The sequence below is a fragment of the Lampris incognitus genome, chromosome 5, assembly GCF_029633865.1.
Source record: "Lampris incognitus isolate fLamInc1 chromosome 5, fLamInc1.hap2, whole genome shotgun sequence".
Lineage (NCBI taxonomy): Eukaryota > Metazoa > Chordata > Actinopteri > Lampriformes > Lampridae > Lampris > Lampris incognitus.
The window spans coordinates 19,600,935-19,617,395 of NC_079215.1; the positions used below are offsets into that span (position 1 = coordinate 19,600,935).

At 44.8% G+C, this 16,461-nt stretch overlaps 1 protein-coding gene across 1 annotated transcript in view; it reads right to left on the bottom strand.

The window, feature by feature from the left end:
- ube2o (ubiquitin-conjugating enzyme E2O) overlaps positions 1-16,461 on the bottom strand; it is a 61,797-nt gene that overhangs the window by 26,296 nt on the left and 19,040 nt on the right. Inside the window, exons 2-8 of the mRNA XM_056280879.1 lie at positions 6,450-6,509; positions 5,892-6,002; positions 3,873-3,970; positions 3,564-3,627; positions 1,974-2,117; positions 1,585-1,694; positions 28-178 (exon numbers count right to left, since the gene is read on the bottom strand). Of these exons, the coding sequence (XP_056136854.1) occupies positions 28-178; positions 1,585-1,694; positions 1,974-2,117; positions 3,564-3,627; positions 3,873-3,970; positions 5,892-6,002; positions 6,450-6,509 (738 nt within the window). The remainder of the gene's footprint in view (positions 1-27; positions 179-1,584; positions 1,695-1,973; positions 2,118-3,563; positions 3,628-3,872; positions 3,971-5,891; positions 6,003-6,449; positions 6,510-16,461) is intronic.

The following is a 16,461-nucleotide window of genomic DNA, read 5'->3' on the forward strand; positions in this document are numbered from 1 at the left end:
ACAGACTTTAAATGCCTCCAAACACACCTTCCTGGCCACAGGGTCCTCAGGCAGGATGGGGGCTCCCTCAAGTCCTTCACAAGTGATACGCGTGGCGTCCCCCTTGGCGGGGAAAATATAGAGCGCCCTCTCTCCGAGCTGCCTCTGGGTGTGGTCGTAGTAGCCGAGACGTCTCACCCTGAACAGAACAATGAGTTTACACCAAGGTGCCGGGACCAACCTCACCATGAACCTCATCATACACTCACTGGCCACTTTATTAGGTACACCTTGCTAGTACCGGGTTGGACCCCCTTTTGCCTTCAGAACTGCCTTAATCCTTCGTGGCATAGATTCAACAAGGTACTGGAAACATTCCTCAGAGAGTTTGGTCCATATTGACATGATAGCATCACGCAGTTGCTGCAGATTTGTTGGCTGCACATCCATGATGCGAATCTCCCGGTCCACCACATCCCAAAGGTGCTCTATTGGATTGAGATCTGGTGACTGTGGAGGCCATTTGAGTACAGTGAACTCATTGTCATGTTCAAGAAACCAGTCTGAGATGATTCGAGCTTTATGACATGGCGCGTTATCCTGCTGGAAGTAGCCATCAGAAGATGGGAACACTGTGGTCATAAAGGGATGGACATGGCCAGCAACAATACTCAGGTAGGCTGTGGCGTTGACACGATGCTCAATTGGTACTAAGGGGCCCAAAGTGTGCCAAGAAAATATCCCCCACACCATTACACCACCACCACCAGCCTGAACCGTTGATACAAGGCAGGATGGATCCATGCTGTCATGTTGTTGACGCCAAATTCTGACCCTACCATCCGAATGTCGCAGCAGAAATCGAGACTCATCAGACCAGGCAACGTTTTTCCAATCTTCTATTGTCCAATTTTGGTGAGCCTGTGCGAATTGTAGCCTCAGTTTCCTGTTCTTAGCTGACAGGAGTGGCACCCGGTGTGGTCTTCTGCTGCTGTAGCCCATATGCCTCAAGGTTCGACGTGTTGTGCGTTCAGAGATGCTCTTCTGCATACCTCGATTGTAATGAGTGGTTATTTGAGTTACTGTTGCCTTTCTGTCAGCTCGAACCAGTCTGGCCATTCTCCTCTGACCTCTGGCATCAACAAGGCATTTTCACCCACAGAACTGCCGCTCACTGGATATTTTCTCTTTTTCGGACCATTCTCTGTAAACCCTAGAGATGGTTGTGCGTGAAAATCCCAGTAGATCAGCAGTTTCTGAAATACTCAGACCAGCCCGTCTGGCACCAACAACCATGCCACGTTCAAAGTCACTTAAATCACCTTTCTTCCCCATTCTGATGCTCGGTTTGAACTGCAGCAGATCGTCTTGACCATGTCTGCATGTCTAAATGCATTGAGTTGCTGCCATGTGATTGGCTGATTAGAAATTTGCGTTAACGAGCAGTTGGACGGGTTTGCCTAATAAAGTGGCCGGTGAGTGTAGATGCTGACTATGCTCCCCGGATGTCATAAATTTGTCCATCTCAAGACATGTAAATTAAGTCGACATCGAGTCACACGATGTATGAAATCAGCGGGTGGATGGATGGATGAAGGAATCTACCTGTGGAGGTTCTCCTGTGTGATGGTGGATGGAGGGGGATAGACGCTGTCAGAGCCTTTAGGAGAGAAGCTCTTGGTGATCCACGTCACCTTTAGCTCCACGACTTTGACCTGAAAAGAGCAACGTCATATCCAGATGGCCATTTGAAAAAGGAGACAGAAAACGGTTCAGACCCAACGAAGAGAACCCAGTTTTCAAATAAATAAATAAATAAATATGTTGACAGACTAATGACTGAGCCACAGCACGCTTTCCTGACGACAAAGTGCCTTACTACTATTAAACATCACATGAGGAGGACAATAGTTGAAATGAAAGGGACCAGCTACGGACATTTCCGTTCGTCATCATCTTATGTCTTCACAAGAAGAGAAAAAAGATCATCTTACCTCTTCAACAACAACCCTGAACTTGAACTTCTTGCTGAGGACGGGTTTGACCCCAGACAGCCACTGGACATTAGAAAAGACTTTTGCTGGCCCAATCAGCACCTGGCCTGGGTAGAAGCCGTACGCCTCATCGAAAAACAGGCCCTGAAACACGACAGAGGACCAACAACAAAGAGTATGGATGTCACAAACAACTGGGTGAAATTTCCGAGAAATGAACAACAGTGTTTGATTCATTTAGTTATCTGTGAGAGCTGTTAAAACAATGTGTTCAAGACATTCAAAAATGGAAAGTCAAATGTTAAAAGCACACCAGGTATGCATGAATATTTGTAGATATAAAGATTATCTCTATTGAGAGAAGGCTATATTACACACACACACAGATTCACACCTAGGGACAATTTAGTACGGCCGATTCACCTGACCTACATGTCTGGACTGTGAGAGGAAACTGGAGGACCTAGAGGAAACCCACGCAGACACGGGGAGAACATGCAAACTCCACACGACCCAGGACAACCCCCAAGGGCTCGAACCCAGGACCTTCTTGCCACGAGGCAACTGCGTTAATCACTGTGTCAGTGTGCCGCATGTTATCTTCACACATCTGATCTAAATGTATGGGCTAGTAGGGGCCTACTAAACCTATTAATGTGCTTTGAGGTTCATTCATTTTTTTTTCCAAAACTTTATTGACCAAAAATGAATGCTCCATTAGTTTTTATTAATAATTGGTTAGGTGATTTACACTTGACAGAGCAAGTTTTTTTTTCTTCCATAAATTGGACACAAATAGCTTGTCCTCCAACCAAGTCCACCTAAATGGTAAATGCACACCTTTACATATGGCAGAGAAGAAGCTATGTAACATAGCAACATGTAAAATGACTTAGAAGGGTAACTCTAGTATCCAGTGTATGTAGCAGAAGGTAAGCAGTTGAAAGACTAAATACTACAAACTTAAAGGTCCTCTGCTTTATACAAAGAAAGCGTCCTCTCTTAGAAAAAATAAATAAATAAAATATGGCAACCATATTTTATTCATATCATGGCAACCGCTGAGTGCAGTGTGGCACACACAGCTGAGTCACATCAGCTGATTAAACAACTTCTGATATCAGTGGATTGGATCAAACACCGTTACAGAGGGAACACCACTCGTTTTTGCCCTGTGATGCCCTGGCAGCCTGTCCAGGGTGTCTTCTCGCCTCTCGCCCAGTGACTGCTGGGATAGGCTCCAGCATCCCCGTGACCCTGACAGCAGGATAAGCAGTTTGGATAACGGATGGATGGATAGATAAAAAAAACCTTTCCATTAACAACCTGATGGACGCTACTGCTGCCCCAAATGGCCAGCCATCATGGATACAGGTTACCACTGCATCCCAGGAGTGACACAATTTTGCACATGGCGCTCAATTCCGTTTCGACTCTTTCTCATTTCTGTGCAATTTCTGGGCTTTTAACTTTTTGAATATGAACTCATCAAAGAGCATTAAATGTGTCATTTATCATGTGGGAGCAAAAAGAGCTGGTTTATAAAGAAAGATTATGCACCAAAGCTGACAGATGCCTGCGGTGACCTACCGAGTCACTGACATGTGGACAGACATCGTAAAGCTTGGCACCATCCTCCACGCTCATTGAACACCTGGAGAAAGACAGGAACGACTGCTGGCTTAGAGACTGATGTCTGTTTTAGCATTTACACTTCAAAAACCCCTCCCCCCACCATACACACACACACACAAAATCATTCTTCTTGCACATACAAATATGCATGCTCAAACACAGTCAGAAAAACATCAATGTGGATGATGCGCGCGCGCGCGCACACACACACACACACACACACACACACACACACACACACACACACACACACACACACTCTACCTGGCTCCATTGGACAGCTTAAGGATGATGTGATTTGTCAGGTCATATACTTTCCCCAGCCAGAAGTCATAGGCAATGTAGTCGCCATACATGAAAGACTGGTAGAACACACCAGGAAAGCTTAATGAGCTTCAATACAGCAACAGGTTTCAACATTGCTTTTAAATCGACTTATTTCAGAATTGCACAAAATTGCAGTCGGGGATCTTCTAAGGACTTGGTGGTGTAAGGATCAGTAGCTGCCCATTTGTCTACTGAAGCTATAGCCAATACATTATTCTCAACACAACAGAAAAGGGACAGCAGAATGCAGGTACTGACAGGTTTGAGGCTTTTATTTCCACCGGAGTGAGCCATGCTAAAACTCTAGCACTCTTGGTGCTGCTAGGTGAAAAGGGGGGATAGATTAAATCACCATAAACTGAATGTTAATTCAATTGATTCATGCATTAACAATCAAACAAAACCCCACGTTAACATGCTCTTGAGGTGTCAGTGGGCTTACTCAAGTAAAGGTGAGGAAAAGTGCCCGCTTGATAACCCCAAAGAAATGCCTACACTATACACCATAACCGATCAGCCAAAACAAAACCACTGACAGGTAAGTGAATAAGATTGATCTCGTTACAATGACACCCATCAAAGGGTGGGATATATTAGGCAGCAAGTGAACAGTCAGTTCTTGAAGTTGATGTGTTGGAAGCAGGAACAATGGGCAAGCGGAAGGATCTGAGTGACTTTGGCAAGGGCCAAATTGTGATGGCTAGATGACTGGGTCAGAGCATCTCCAAGACGACAGGTCTTTGTGGGGTGTTTCCGGTATGCAGTGGTCAGTACCTACCAAAAGTGGACCAACGAAGGACAACCGTTGAACTGGCGACAGGGTCACGGGTACCCAAGGCTCATTGATCCATGTGGGGAGCGAAGGCTGCCCGTCTGGTCTGATCCCACAGAAGAGCTACTGTAGCTCAAATTGCTGAAAAAGTTAATGCTGGCTATGACAGACAGGTGTCAGAACACACAGTGCATTGTAGTCTGTTGCGTATGGAGCTGAGTAACCGCAGGCCGGTTAGAGTGCCCATGATGACCCCTGTCCACTGCCAAAAGTGCCTACATTGGGTACGTGAGTGTCAGAACTGGACCATGGAGCAATGTAAGAAGGTGGCCTGGTCCGATGAATCACATTTTCTTTTTCATCATGTGGACGACTGGGTGCGTTCGCATCATTTATCTGGGGTAGAGATGGCACCAGGATGCACTGTGGGAAGAAGGCAAGCCGGCGGAGGCAGTGTGATGCTCTGGGCAATGTTCTGCTGGGAAACCTTGCGTCCTGGCATTCATGTGAATGGTACTTTGACACGTACCACCTACCTAAACATTGTTGCAGACCAGGACCACCCACGCCATCATGGCAACGGTATTCCCTGATGACAGTGGCCTCTTTCAGCAGGATAATGTGCCCTGCCACACTGCAAAAATTGTTCAGGAATGGTTCGAGGAACATGACAAAGAGCTCAAGGTGTTGCCTTGGCCTCCAAATCTCAAGCCGCTTTGTGGGCTATGCTGGAAAAACAGGTCTGATCCATGGAAGGCCCCACCTCGCAACTTACAGGACTTAAAGGATCTGCTGCTAACGTCCAGAGGACACCTTCAGAGATCTTGTGGAGTCCATGTCTCGACGGGTCAGAGCTGTTTTGGCAGCATGTGGGGGACCTACACAATATTAGGCAGGTGGTTTAAATATTTTGGCTGATCGGTGTATATATAAATAACAATCGGGCGGTGCAGCCCAATGTTTTCTACAACAACCATTGATTGTTCAGCAGATTGGGTCAGTACATAGATCACTACATTAGCTTGTTGTTTGAATTGTTCTTCTGTGTGTGAATGCTTATTCCCCAGCATGGCATGAGAATTGTTCCATCACATCCAGCGTACTGGTAAAATAACTTGTAAATGAACGGTGGGATTCATATAAACAAAACGAGAATGTCAGAAAGTGAAGTTCCCCTCTCTTACCCAAATGTGCTGCAGGTCTTTGCTGTTGACTGGGTATAGCACACAGTTGGTTCCTACTAGTTTCACAGCACACTCAATGTCAATGTTGGTCACAATTCCACACTGGTTGTCCTGTAACACAACAAAAAGTCACATGGCAAGTATGTCAACAATCATTGCCATCATCATCATCATCATGCTTTTTGTACAGAAACCCTTTGCAAGGATCAACATTGTGTTTCTCATCTAAAATTTTTAGCAATTAACATTTGTACCTTTGGTTTCATACATTTCCTGAGGCACAGCAATATCACTGGTATCACAGCATATGAACTAGGATACACATTAAGAATATTCATGAAAGAAAAATGTAGCTATGCTTTACAAGGGTATTCAAGTTCAGATTTCATTCTACATTGTCCTGCAAGTTTAAAAGCTTTAGCACACCAATTATCTTGTCACACTTTCACAACCATCAATCAGCCTGTTATGGTATTCCAGTCATTTCTGGCACAACTAAAAGAAGAAACAAAGCAGAAGAGAGGGAACAGACAAGAGAAGGAGAAAGACTCGGCTTACACAGGAATGCATCCGTCGCACAATGTCTCTAATAACGATGGATCGATCTTCGAGTTTCAGCTGCAAAAACAAAGAGCAAAAAGAGCTTAGAAAATGACAGACGACACAAGCGGATCTCATCATGTACAGAAATCCATCACTTTTTAGGGAACACTCCTGTATGCTTGTAAGTGATATAGGCTTTGGTCACACAGTACAATCACCATTTTATGGTCATTAATGCTTTAGGCGCTCTAATAATAGCATACACCATAATAGCACTGTTCATATTATGGAGACCCTGATCTCATCCTCAGAAGGCAGCTTGTGATTTAATTCTCTAAGAAGGTGTACATCACAAATGTATGCGGACTTTGACAGCATGACTCACGGAATCTAAGATGACCTTGTATTGCCCCTTCTAACAACCACACCCGCTGCAGTGTAAACTCAATGATGCTGCAACCGCTGTCAATAGCGGACGAAGCGGAGTGGACGTAAATATCTCCCAGGCTTGTCACAAGACACGCACCTAGCCAAGTTTGAATGTTATGACAGGCAGACAGGAATGAGGCAGTAGTGACGTAGGGGTGACGTAACCACCACAGGAGTCAAATCAGCTGTCGTCAGCAAAGGTTATAACTCAAAGATGTAGGCGATTGGATAAGATAGTTATAGCAAAGAACTTCATGAAACACAAATGGATGGACCAACTCAAAACAGTGGGCAGCCGCCATGCAGCGCCCGGGGAACCAACTCCAGTTCTTTTCCCATTGCCTCGGTCAGGGGCACAGACAGGAGTATAAACCCTAACATGCGTGTTTCTTCCCTAGGTGGGAGGAACCAGAGCACCTGGAAAAAACCCACCGCAGACATGGGGAGAACATGAAAACTCCACACAGAGGACGACCTGGGATGGACAACCCTGGGGTTCGAACCCAGGACCTTCTTGCTGTGAGGTGACAGCGCTAACCACTGTAATGATTCAGAGTACTGCAGCTTTCTTGTCAGTAATATGAGAGCAGAAAATGGAAGCAGGTCCCTCTCACTGGGACAGAGTAGGAAACCTTGTCACCCTGAGCCGCATTAAACTATATGGGTTATGTCAAACAAGATGTATCAGCAGTGTTGAGTCAAACTGAACAAGCTAATGAATAATTAACTGGCTCTTCCTAATCTGGAATTCCAAGATTAATCACTAAGCTTTTAAATACCTTAATCTTGCTTAATATGTAAAAAAGTGTAAGCATCCTCAACAACTGCCAGATCTCAGACACACATTGGTTATTCTGGACATAAATTTGCAAAGTTTGCACGCGAGAATACTGACTAGCTCTGAAAACACTTGTTTTTTGCAAACCAGTAACCTTCGTCTGTACTGTCACCAAAAAAGAAAGAAGAGGTGCTAAATAACTTTTATGACGCTCGAGTCCAAAACAAGGAGAAAACTGTAGGTACGCTGTCGACTGGGTGGGGGGATGTTGTTGAAATGTTTGCCTGAATCGCTTCATTTATGTTGCTTTGTCGCCATAGCTAGACTACTTTTAAACTTTCTGCACTACACTCGCAAGTGGACCGTTTCACTGTGGCGATTATGTTCTTTAAAAAAATGCTTTAAAAAAAGCATGTGGTTTTGTCCTACAATGCGACACCTTAAAAACTTTGAACTTATTGAACGTAACTTTTTTGGATTTTTTTCTCCCCAATTGTACCCAGCCATTTACCCCATTCTTCTGAGCCATCCCGGTCACTGCTTCACCCCTTCTGTCAATCCGGGGAGGGCTGCAGACTACCACATGCCTCCTGCGATACATGTGAAGTCACCAGCTGCTGCTTTTCACCTGACAGTGAGGCATTTCACCAGGGGGACATAGCGCATGGGAGGATCACGCTATTCCCCCCAGTTCCCCCTCCCCCCGAACAGGCACCCCAACTTGACCAGAGGAGGCGCTAGTGCAGCGACCAGGACACATACCCACATCCGGCTTCCCACCTGCACACACGGCCAATTGTGTCTGTAGGGACGCCCGATCAAGCCGGAGGCAACACGGGGATTCGAACCAGGATACCCGCGTTGGTAGGCAACGGAATAGACCGCTACGCCACCTGGACACTGAGAAAATGAATTCTGAATCTGAAACACGACGCACTGTAGTCGCTGTGTTATAAGACACCTACCATGCTTCGGTCAACACCCAAATACCAGACAGTTCGTAACACCTGTGACGTAAACAGTGCTGCAACTATCCTGCATGGATTTATCATCAGAAAAAGTCACATTTTTTGTTTGGTGGACAAAATAATAAACAAAGCGCTGCATTGAAAATGTTTTCTTTTTCACTGAAAATGAAAGCATTCATTTTCACATTTCACATTGGGCAGGGGGGGTATTAGGTGGCAGGTATTCTTATACGAGTGGGCGGCAAATCCATTAATGGCTATTGTAGTGGAAACATTGGGCGGCTAGACACCATAATAGCTGCGGGCCCCTGGGTAAGAGAAGCAAGCGCTAATTTTTCATTTGCATGTCTCCAACTGAGTTCAATGGTTTCATGAAACCCTCTGCACAACTGCACTGACCGACAGTCATCCAACGGTTCCACCATTGGCCACTGACTACAGGCTCCTGGCACCATGTGCTCTGCACACCATCCTCTCTGCAGTTAGTCTGCTTTAATTATCAGCAGCATTGATAGAGAAGATAAACATATAAGCAATGATCACGCCAGGGGATTAACAGGCCAGCGTAGTCTTCTGGAGCGTGCTGATCACATTCATTAAAGATGACTACTCAATGTAATCTCTGATTTTATCACACTGTTCGGTTTCCATCTCCTCCCGACAGATTAATTCTAACGCAGCCTGCAGGGTGTTTGATGGGTTTATGATGCCACTTGTAAAGAATTAAAACATGGAAAAAAATTAATGATTTGGAAAAGGTCCAAATACGCTCACTAGAGATGCACCGATATTGGTATCAGATATCGGACCAATATGGTTACTGCTGAATGCATTTCACTAGTTTTCTAAAGGCGACTGAAACTGTGCTTTCAGGATTCAATGAGCGGCTTGAAAATTTGTATCTCTTATTGAACATCCAGTTCTTGGAAATTTGTAACTGTCAGAACCAGGTCTAAATATCCAGTCCTGCCCTTGTACCTTTTAGCTTCCTGGATCTCATTTCACTACCCATCCATCCATCCATCCATCACAATATCAAGTGTGTGTGTGGCTTTATTTTCCCAACATCAGCGGAGAATTTACCTGAGAAATGTTTCTTTTAGCAAAAATCCTAAATAGTACACACACACACACACACCTTTATTATTCCCTAATTTCCATTTGTGAACATATTCTAGCACAGACACAAGTGTATTTCTGTACTCCAACTGACACCCCCCCCCCAAAAAAAATCACTGGATTTAAATGTTATAATTTATTAATCTTACCACCAAAAGCCAAATCCTACCCTGAACAAAAGCTTAGTGTAATGCAAACAACCACAACATAATCTCATTTCTAATTTAAACACTCGCTCCTAATACAAACCAAAACAGGTTTTTTTTACCCTAAAATGAGTACTGCCATGATTTTCCTATTTTTAGGCCCGCTCTTCTTCTTTCTTTTTTTTTGGAGAAAACATGCACGTCCTCCCAAACATGCAGACGTGTGAACACACACACACACACGCGCACACGCGCACACACGCACACTTTGGCAGACCTCCTGTTTTGCCTGGTGCTGTAACCCTACCCAACTGAACTGAAGGGCGGAGTGGAGAGGATGGGATGCGATCGATGGGCCACCATGTTCCTGTGTAGTCCATTTAAACAACAGCCTGTTTGTGCTACGAGCCTCAACTGCTGGGATTTTTGGAGTGGGATTACACACACACACACACACACACACACACACACACACACACACACACACACACACACACACACACACACACACACACACACACACACACAGAATGCAGACCTACGAATCCAGACAAACACTCGGAAGAATAAGACCTTATTTGAACAACAAATACAGAAGAGTTTGACTGCAGTCCTAAGTACACCGTTTCAGCGAATGCAGGGCAGTGTGCTCTGTTTTAATTAATTAAGTTTCCTTTATTAATCCCCTTGGGGAAATTCAGTTACTGCAAATTAACCCATCCTAGCTGTGATCTGTGTAGCTAGGAGCAGAGGGCAGCTGCAGCGCCCGGGGACCAACTCCAGTTCTTTTCCCCATTGCCTTGGCCAGGGGCACAGACAGGAGTATAAACCCTAACATGCATGTTTCTTTTGATGGTGGGGGAAACTGGAGCACCCGGAGAAAACCCACAGCAGACACGGGGAGAACATGCAAACTCCACACAGACGGCCTGGGATGACCCCCAAGGTTGGACAACCCTGGGGTTCGAACCAAGGACTTTCTTGCTGTGAGGCGACAGCACTAGCAACTGGGCCACCATGCCACCCATGTAACCATGGTTACCTGCAAAAAATTAGAAATGAGTACTCGGTGCCTTATTTGATGCATATATGGAAATTGGCTACAATCACTGCAAATGAGTCTTATCAAGCACTTCATGAACGCAAAATATAAACAGGCAAATGAAATTAGTTTATTAACTACTAGCTGGGTAATCCGCTTATATCTATAGATAGATACATAGATACTATCTGCTGATACAGATACCAGAGCTGTTTTTTTCTTGAATATTATTATCATCATCATCATCACGTTGGTAGTGTGTAAGGTCACATGAGGCTGTAGTAAACATAACTTATCAAACCAGAAAAAAATGCATTAAATTTAAATGTATTCCAAACTAATTTATTTGAACTGTAGCTTAAGTAGCCTTCACATACAAACAGGTTGCTATGACAACTCCTTAATGTGTTTATTGACTTAGAGTCAAACTGTGCTTTTCTTCCTCTCCAAATTACATCAAATAATCATTTTTTTTCTTTTTTTTTTTACAAAAAGACCTATCCTGTAGTCATTTCACATTAAAATGCCAGAAAGATTTATATGTTTTGTTGGTGAAAGATATAAAACAACATTGACTAAGTGGTGATGTGTTGCTCCTGACGGACCTGGTGTTAAGGTGATGTACATCCTGTCTGGCCTGGCACCACTGACCGTTTTCCCTGAAACCTTTATTCAATTCAATTTATTGTCATTAAAAACAATGTGCAGGCACATGCTAAAAATTAAATGAGGGACCCAAGTGATTTTTTTTTTTACTCTCCAAGCATCAATTAAATCTAATTGTGACAATAACCTGGATTAAGTGATGGAAGATTATGAATGTGGTTCTTCAATTTTCTCTCCAGTGTGAAATATGTAGTGCATTTCCAACCCATGTCTGTGTGTGTTTTCTGTACAAAAATTAAATGTACCACTCTCATCTGCCTATCTCTCCCTCCATTAATGTGTAAAGACCCAAAACTTCTGCATAGGGAAAAATAAGATGAAAATCAGAAAAAGAAACAGATGGGATGGATGGATATTAAACAATACCCTGTGATTTATTACAATTATTTGTTAGTTTTTTTGTATTTTAGTGTCTTTCTTTTTCTTGTAAACCAGGTGCTTTTTTTTAAGGTGGCAACATCCTTTCTTAAAACGATTACGCCCCCCCATCTAATAAATCAAACCCTACAAGTTTTTACAGTGCTGTGACAATTTGAGAAATTTAGTTGTTACCGGAAAATAATAATTACTTTGACAGACTTGCCAAGTTTCATCCAAAAAAAGAAAAAGAAAAAAAAAGGATTTCCTCTAAGTGTACAGTTCACTGGTTGGTCGCTGGGAATGTGTTACCATGCCGTCTACGTCAGAATTGTACTCCATTTCATCATCACCCTCCTTCTCCTGGATCTTGGCAACAGGCAGGTCTGCCTCCTACCCCTCCTGCCCAGGATCAGCTGCAGCAGCTGCCGGGGAGGTTACGCGCACAGCAACATCACTAACTCCATGCACACTGGGTCCCTCTGATAGTTACTATGTCATCTACAGCCATTTTATCTTTCTCCAAATTACTACAGCGTTTAGGAGACTCCAGGTTTACATTTTGTGGAGTTTCACTTGTTTCTCCGTGGCCATCAGCTTTGTTACTCCCCCTCGCTACTTCTCCCTGCTTCAGCAGTTCGGTCAGCGGCTTCTGTATCCTCCGCTTCCTGCTCTCTAGGTGGACAAGCATAGCACTCAAAACATTTTATACTACCTGAACTTGCACATACAATTTTGGCTATGGGCTTTAAATTGCATTATTAAATATTTATAATTCATAAAAATATCAGATTATGCGATCTGGATCGGTCATGGATCAGGAACGTCAGTCCAATAACCGATGAATGAATTACACCAGTATCAGCACCCAATACTGATATTGGATCGGATTGGACCACACACACACACGTGTGTGCACATAAAAATCTCTCTCTCACCCTTTTTTGGGTGGTATGTGTCTTCCTCAAGCTCGGGTCTTCTACCAGAGAACTGGGAGTTTGAGGGTTCTGCGCAGTATCTTAGCTGTTCCTAGGACTGCACTGTCCTGGACAGAGACCTCAGATGTTGTTCCTGGAATCTGCTGAAGCCACTCCCCCAGTTTGGGGGTTACAACCCCTACTGCTTCTATTACCACTGGGACTACTGTGGATTTTACCTTTCACATCCGATCTAGTTCTTCCTTCAGCCCTTGTTATTTCTCTAGCTTCTCATGCTCTTTCTTCCTCATGTTGCCATCACTCAGGATTGCTACATCGATCACTACTGCTGTCTTCTGTTCCTTGTCGAACACCACAATGTCTGGTTGGTTAGCCAGCACCTGCTTGTCAGGCTGGAATTTGAAGTCCCACAGGATCTTAGCTCTGCCTTTCCCAACCACCTTTGGTGGTGTCTCCCATTTGGACTTGGGGAATTCCAGTCTGTATCTAGTACAGATGTTGCTGTACACTATATCCTCAGTGTACACTTTTCCAGCTAGAATCTTACACCCTGCTACTAAGCACTGGACTGTCTCAGGTGCATCTTTGCACAGCCTGCATCTTGGGTTGTGTCTGGTGTGGTAGACCCCTGCCTCAATCGATCTGGTCCTGAGTGCCTGTTCTTTTTCTTTAGAAATTTATTTCTGATTTTTCCCTTTTTTCTCCCAATTTAGTGGCCAATCGATCCCTATTGTAATTCAAACACCCACCCTCGTACTGCATGCGTTCGCCAACTGCATCTCTCCGGCCGGCAGTCTCGAAGGAGACCGCCTCCCCACTTTCGTGACAAGGCGACTCCAGGCCGAACCACTGTTTTTTCCGACACACACAGAGACGCATCCACGTGACGAACACAAGCCGACTCCGCCCCCCTCCCGAAGACAGCGTTGCCAATGATTGCTGCTTCATCGAGTCCGGCCATAGTCAGATCTGACGAGACCGGGGCGCGAACCCCAGTCCCCAGTGGGCAACTGCATCGCCACAAAGCCGATGCTTAGACCGCTACACCACCGCGGACCGCCTGAGTGCCTGTTCTTGTGCTGCTATGATCAGAGCCTCTGTGCTGTCCTTCAGTCCAGCCTTTTCTAGCCACTGGTAGGATTTCTTGATATCAGTTATGTCTTCTATCGGTTTATGGTACATCCCATGGAGGGGCTTGATCTTCCATGATACCTCTTCTTCTTCTGTACTCTGTCCTCTGTTACCTGAGGTACTCACTAACCAGTTCGTCCTGGAAGGCCCTCTTTCTGATGTACTCGTGGATGTTCCCCGTTTCCTCCTGGATAGTGGTTCTGACACATCTTTTCACTTATCGTACAGTCTCAGGGTGCTGGACTTTGGGTGGAACCCTCCAAATATTGCGAGGGGTTTCCATGTCCTGATATCTATGGCCTTCATCTCCTCCTTTAGCCAGCTTATTATTCCAGGTGGGCATCTGATGACTGGTAGGGCATATGTGTTGATGGCTTGGACCTTATTCTTCCAATTGAGCTTCCTCTCCAGGACCAGCTTTACTCTCTGGGGCTATTTGGCTGTAGCTGACCTCCTTGCTGCCTTTGTGTGGTTTCAATTTGCCTGTGGAACACCCAGGTACTTGTAACTGTCCTGTATGTCTGTTATCCTGTCATCTGGTAATTCAACCCCTTCAGTCCTCATGACCTTTCCTCTTTTTGCCACCATTTGAGTGCACTAGTCCAGTCCGAATGGCACCCTGTCGTCATCGTAGAACCTGGTGAGGTGGATCAGTGAGTCAATGTCTCGCTCGTTCCTCGCATACAGCTTGATGTCATCCATGTATAGGAGGTGGCTGATGGTAACTCAACTTCTGAACCTGTGTCCATATCCAGTCTTTGTGATGAACTGACTGATTGTGTTCAGGCCTATGCAGAACAGTAGCGGGGATAGTGTATCACCCTTGGTATATACCACATTTGATTGTTACCTGTACAATTGTTATTTTCCACTGCCACATTGAGTTCTTGATAAAGACTATTAGGGTCCTGTTGGCTTTGTATAGTGCCAAGCACTTGAATAACCACATGTGGGGCATTGTACCATAGACTTTCTTGTAGTCAATCCAGGCTGTGCTCTGGTTGGTCTGTCTGGTTTTAGTCTTGGGTGACTGCTCTATCAACCATTAGCTGATGCTTTGACCCTCTGGTGTTGTTCCCAATTCCTTTCTGAGTTTCGCTTATTTATTGACTCATGTGTCCTTTCAGCTTAGCTGCTAGGATCATCCATGTTGTGGAGAGGCAGGTAGTTTGAAGGTGTTGTACCCCTGTGGGGATCCTTCATGATCAGTATTGTTCTCCCCTGCATTAAACAGTCAGGGTGAGACCCTGATGTTAGAAGCTGGTTCATCTGTGTCGCCAGACATTCATGGAGTGCCATTAGCTTCTTCACCCAGTAGGGGTGAATCATGTCAGGGCCTGGTGCAGTCCAGCTCTTCATGCTCATAACTGGATGTCAGCCTCTGTGATAACTGGTTCTCGTTCTTGGATATTGCTGTGGTCTGCTCTTAGGTCCACCAGTCACTGGGTATTAGTGTTGTGTGATGCCTCCTTTTCCCATATATCCTTCCAGTATGACTCGGTCTCTGTTCTGCGTGGGTCTGATGTTGTTCCCTTGTTACTCTGCAGCTGGGAGTACACTTTGGATGGTTCTTTGAGGAACCATACATTTACTCTTTTGGCTTCTGCTTCTCTAGTGTATCCCTTCAGCCTGGCGGCCAGAGCTGTGAGCCTTTGTTTGGTAGTTTCCAGGGCCTCCCTTATGGACATCTTGCTGTACTTCTTCATCCAGGGCCTGTCTTTCATCACACGCTTCATGTAGCCTCTCTCCTAGGGTCTGATGTTATAGTAGCATTTCATCAGTTTCAGGTTCTCGGCCCTTGTTCATGAATGTCTTGTTTGAGTAGGCCATTTCTTATGAGGTTTTGTCCTGGTTCCCCAACACCTGACACGGACCTTAAGGTTAATACTCTTGTGTAAGCCCCTGACCAAGGCAATTGTCCCCGGATGCTCCACTGCGGCTGCCAACTGCTCCTAGCTACATGGCTAGGATGAATGGAGAGGATGAATTTCCCCAAGGGGATTAATAATAAAAGTATATCTTATCTCACTTGACTCAGGTCATGTAACTGCCCGCTCTGTTTCTGTGTACGCTGGCCTTTAATGGACCCAGCTCCTGAGGGAGGTTTTGTAGCGGGCTGCTCTTCCTCCAGGAATAGACAAAGGGAAGAGTAAGGCTCATGCAAGAGTATGATCTCATTGATCATAGTAATAAACAACAAAGAATCTATGGTCCCTTTCATTTCTTTCCTCTTAAAAGGCAGGAATTTCTCCAAAATAAAAATGGTCATTTGTTGACTGTATGAGAAAGAGAGAGGGAGGGAGTGTGTGTGTGTGTGTGTGTGTGTGTGTGTGTGTGTGTGTGTGTGTGTGTGTGTGTGTGTGTGTGTGTGTGTGTGTGTGTGTGTGTGTGTGTGTGTGATCTCACATCATTAATCAAGTGTCTTTATGCATGCTCAATAATTCAGGTAAGGA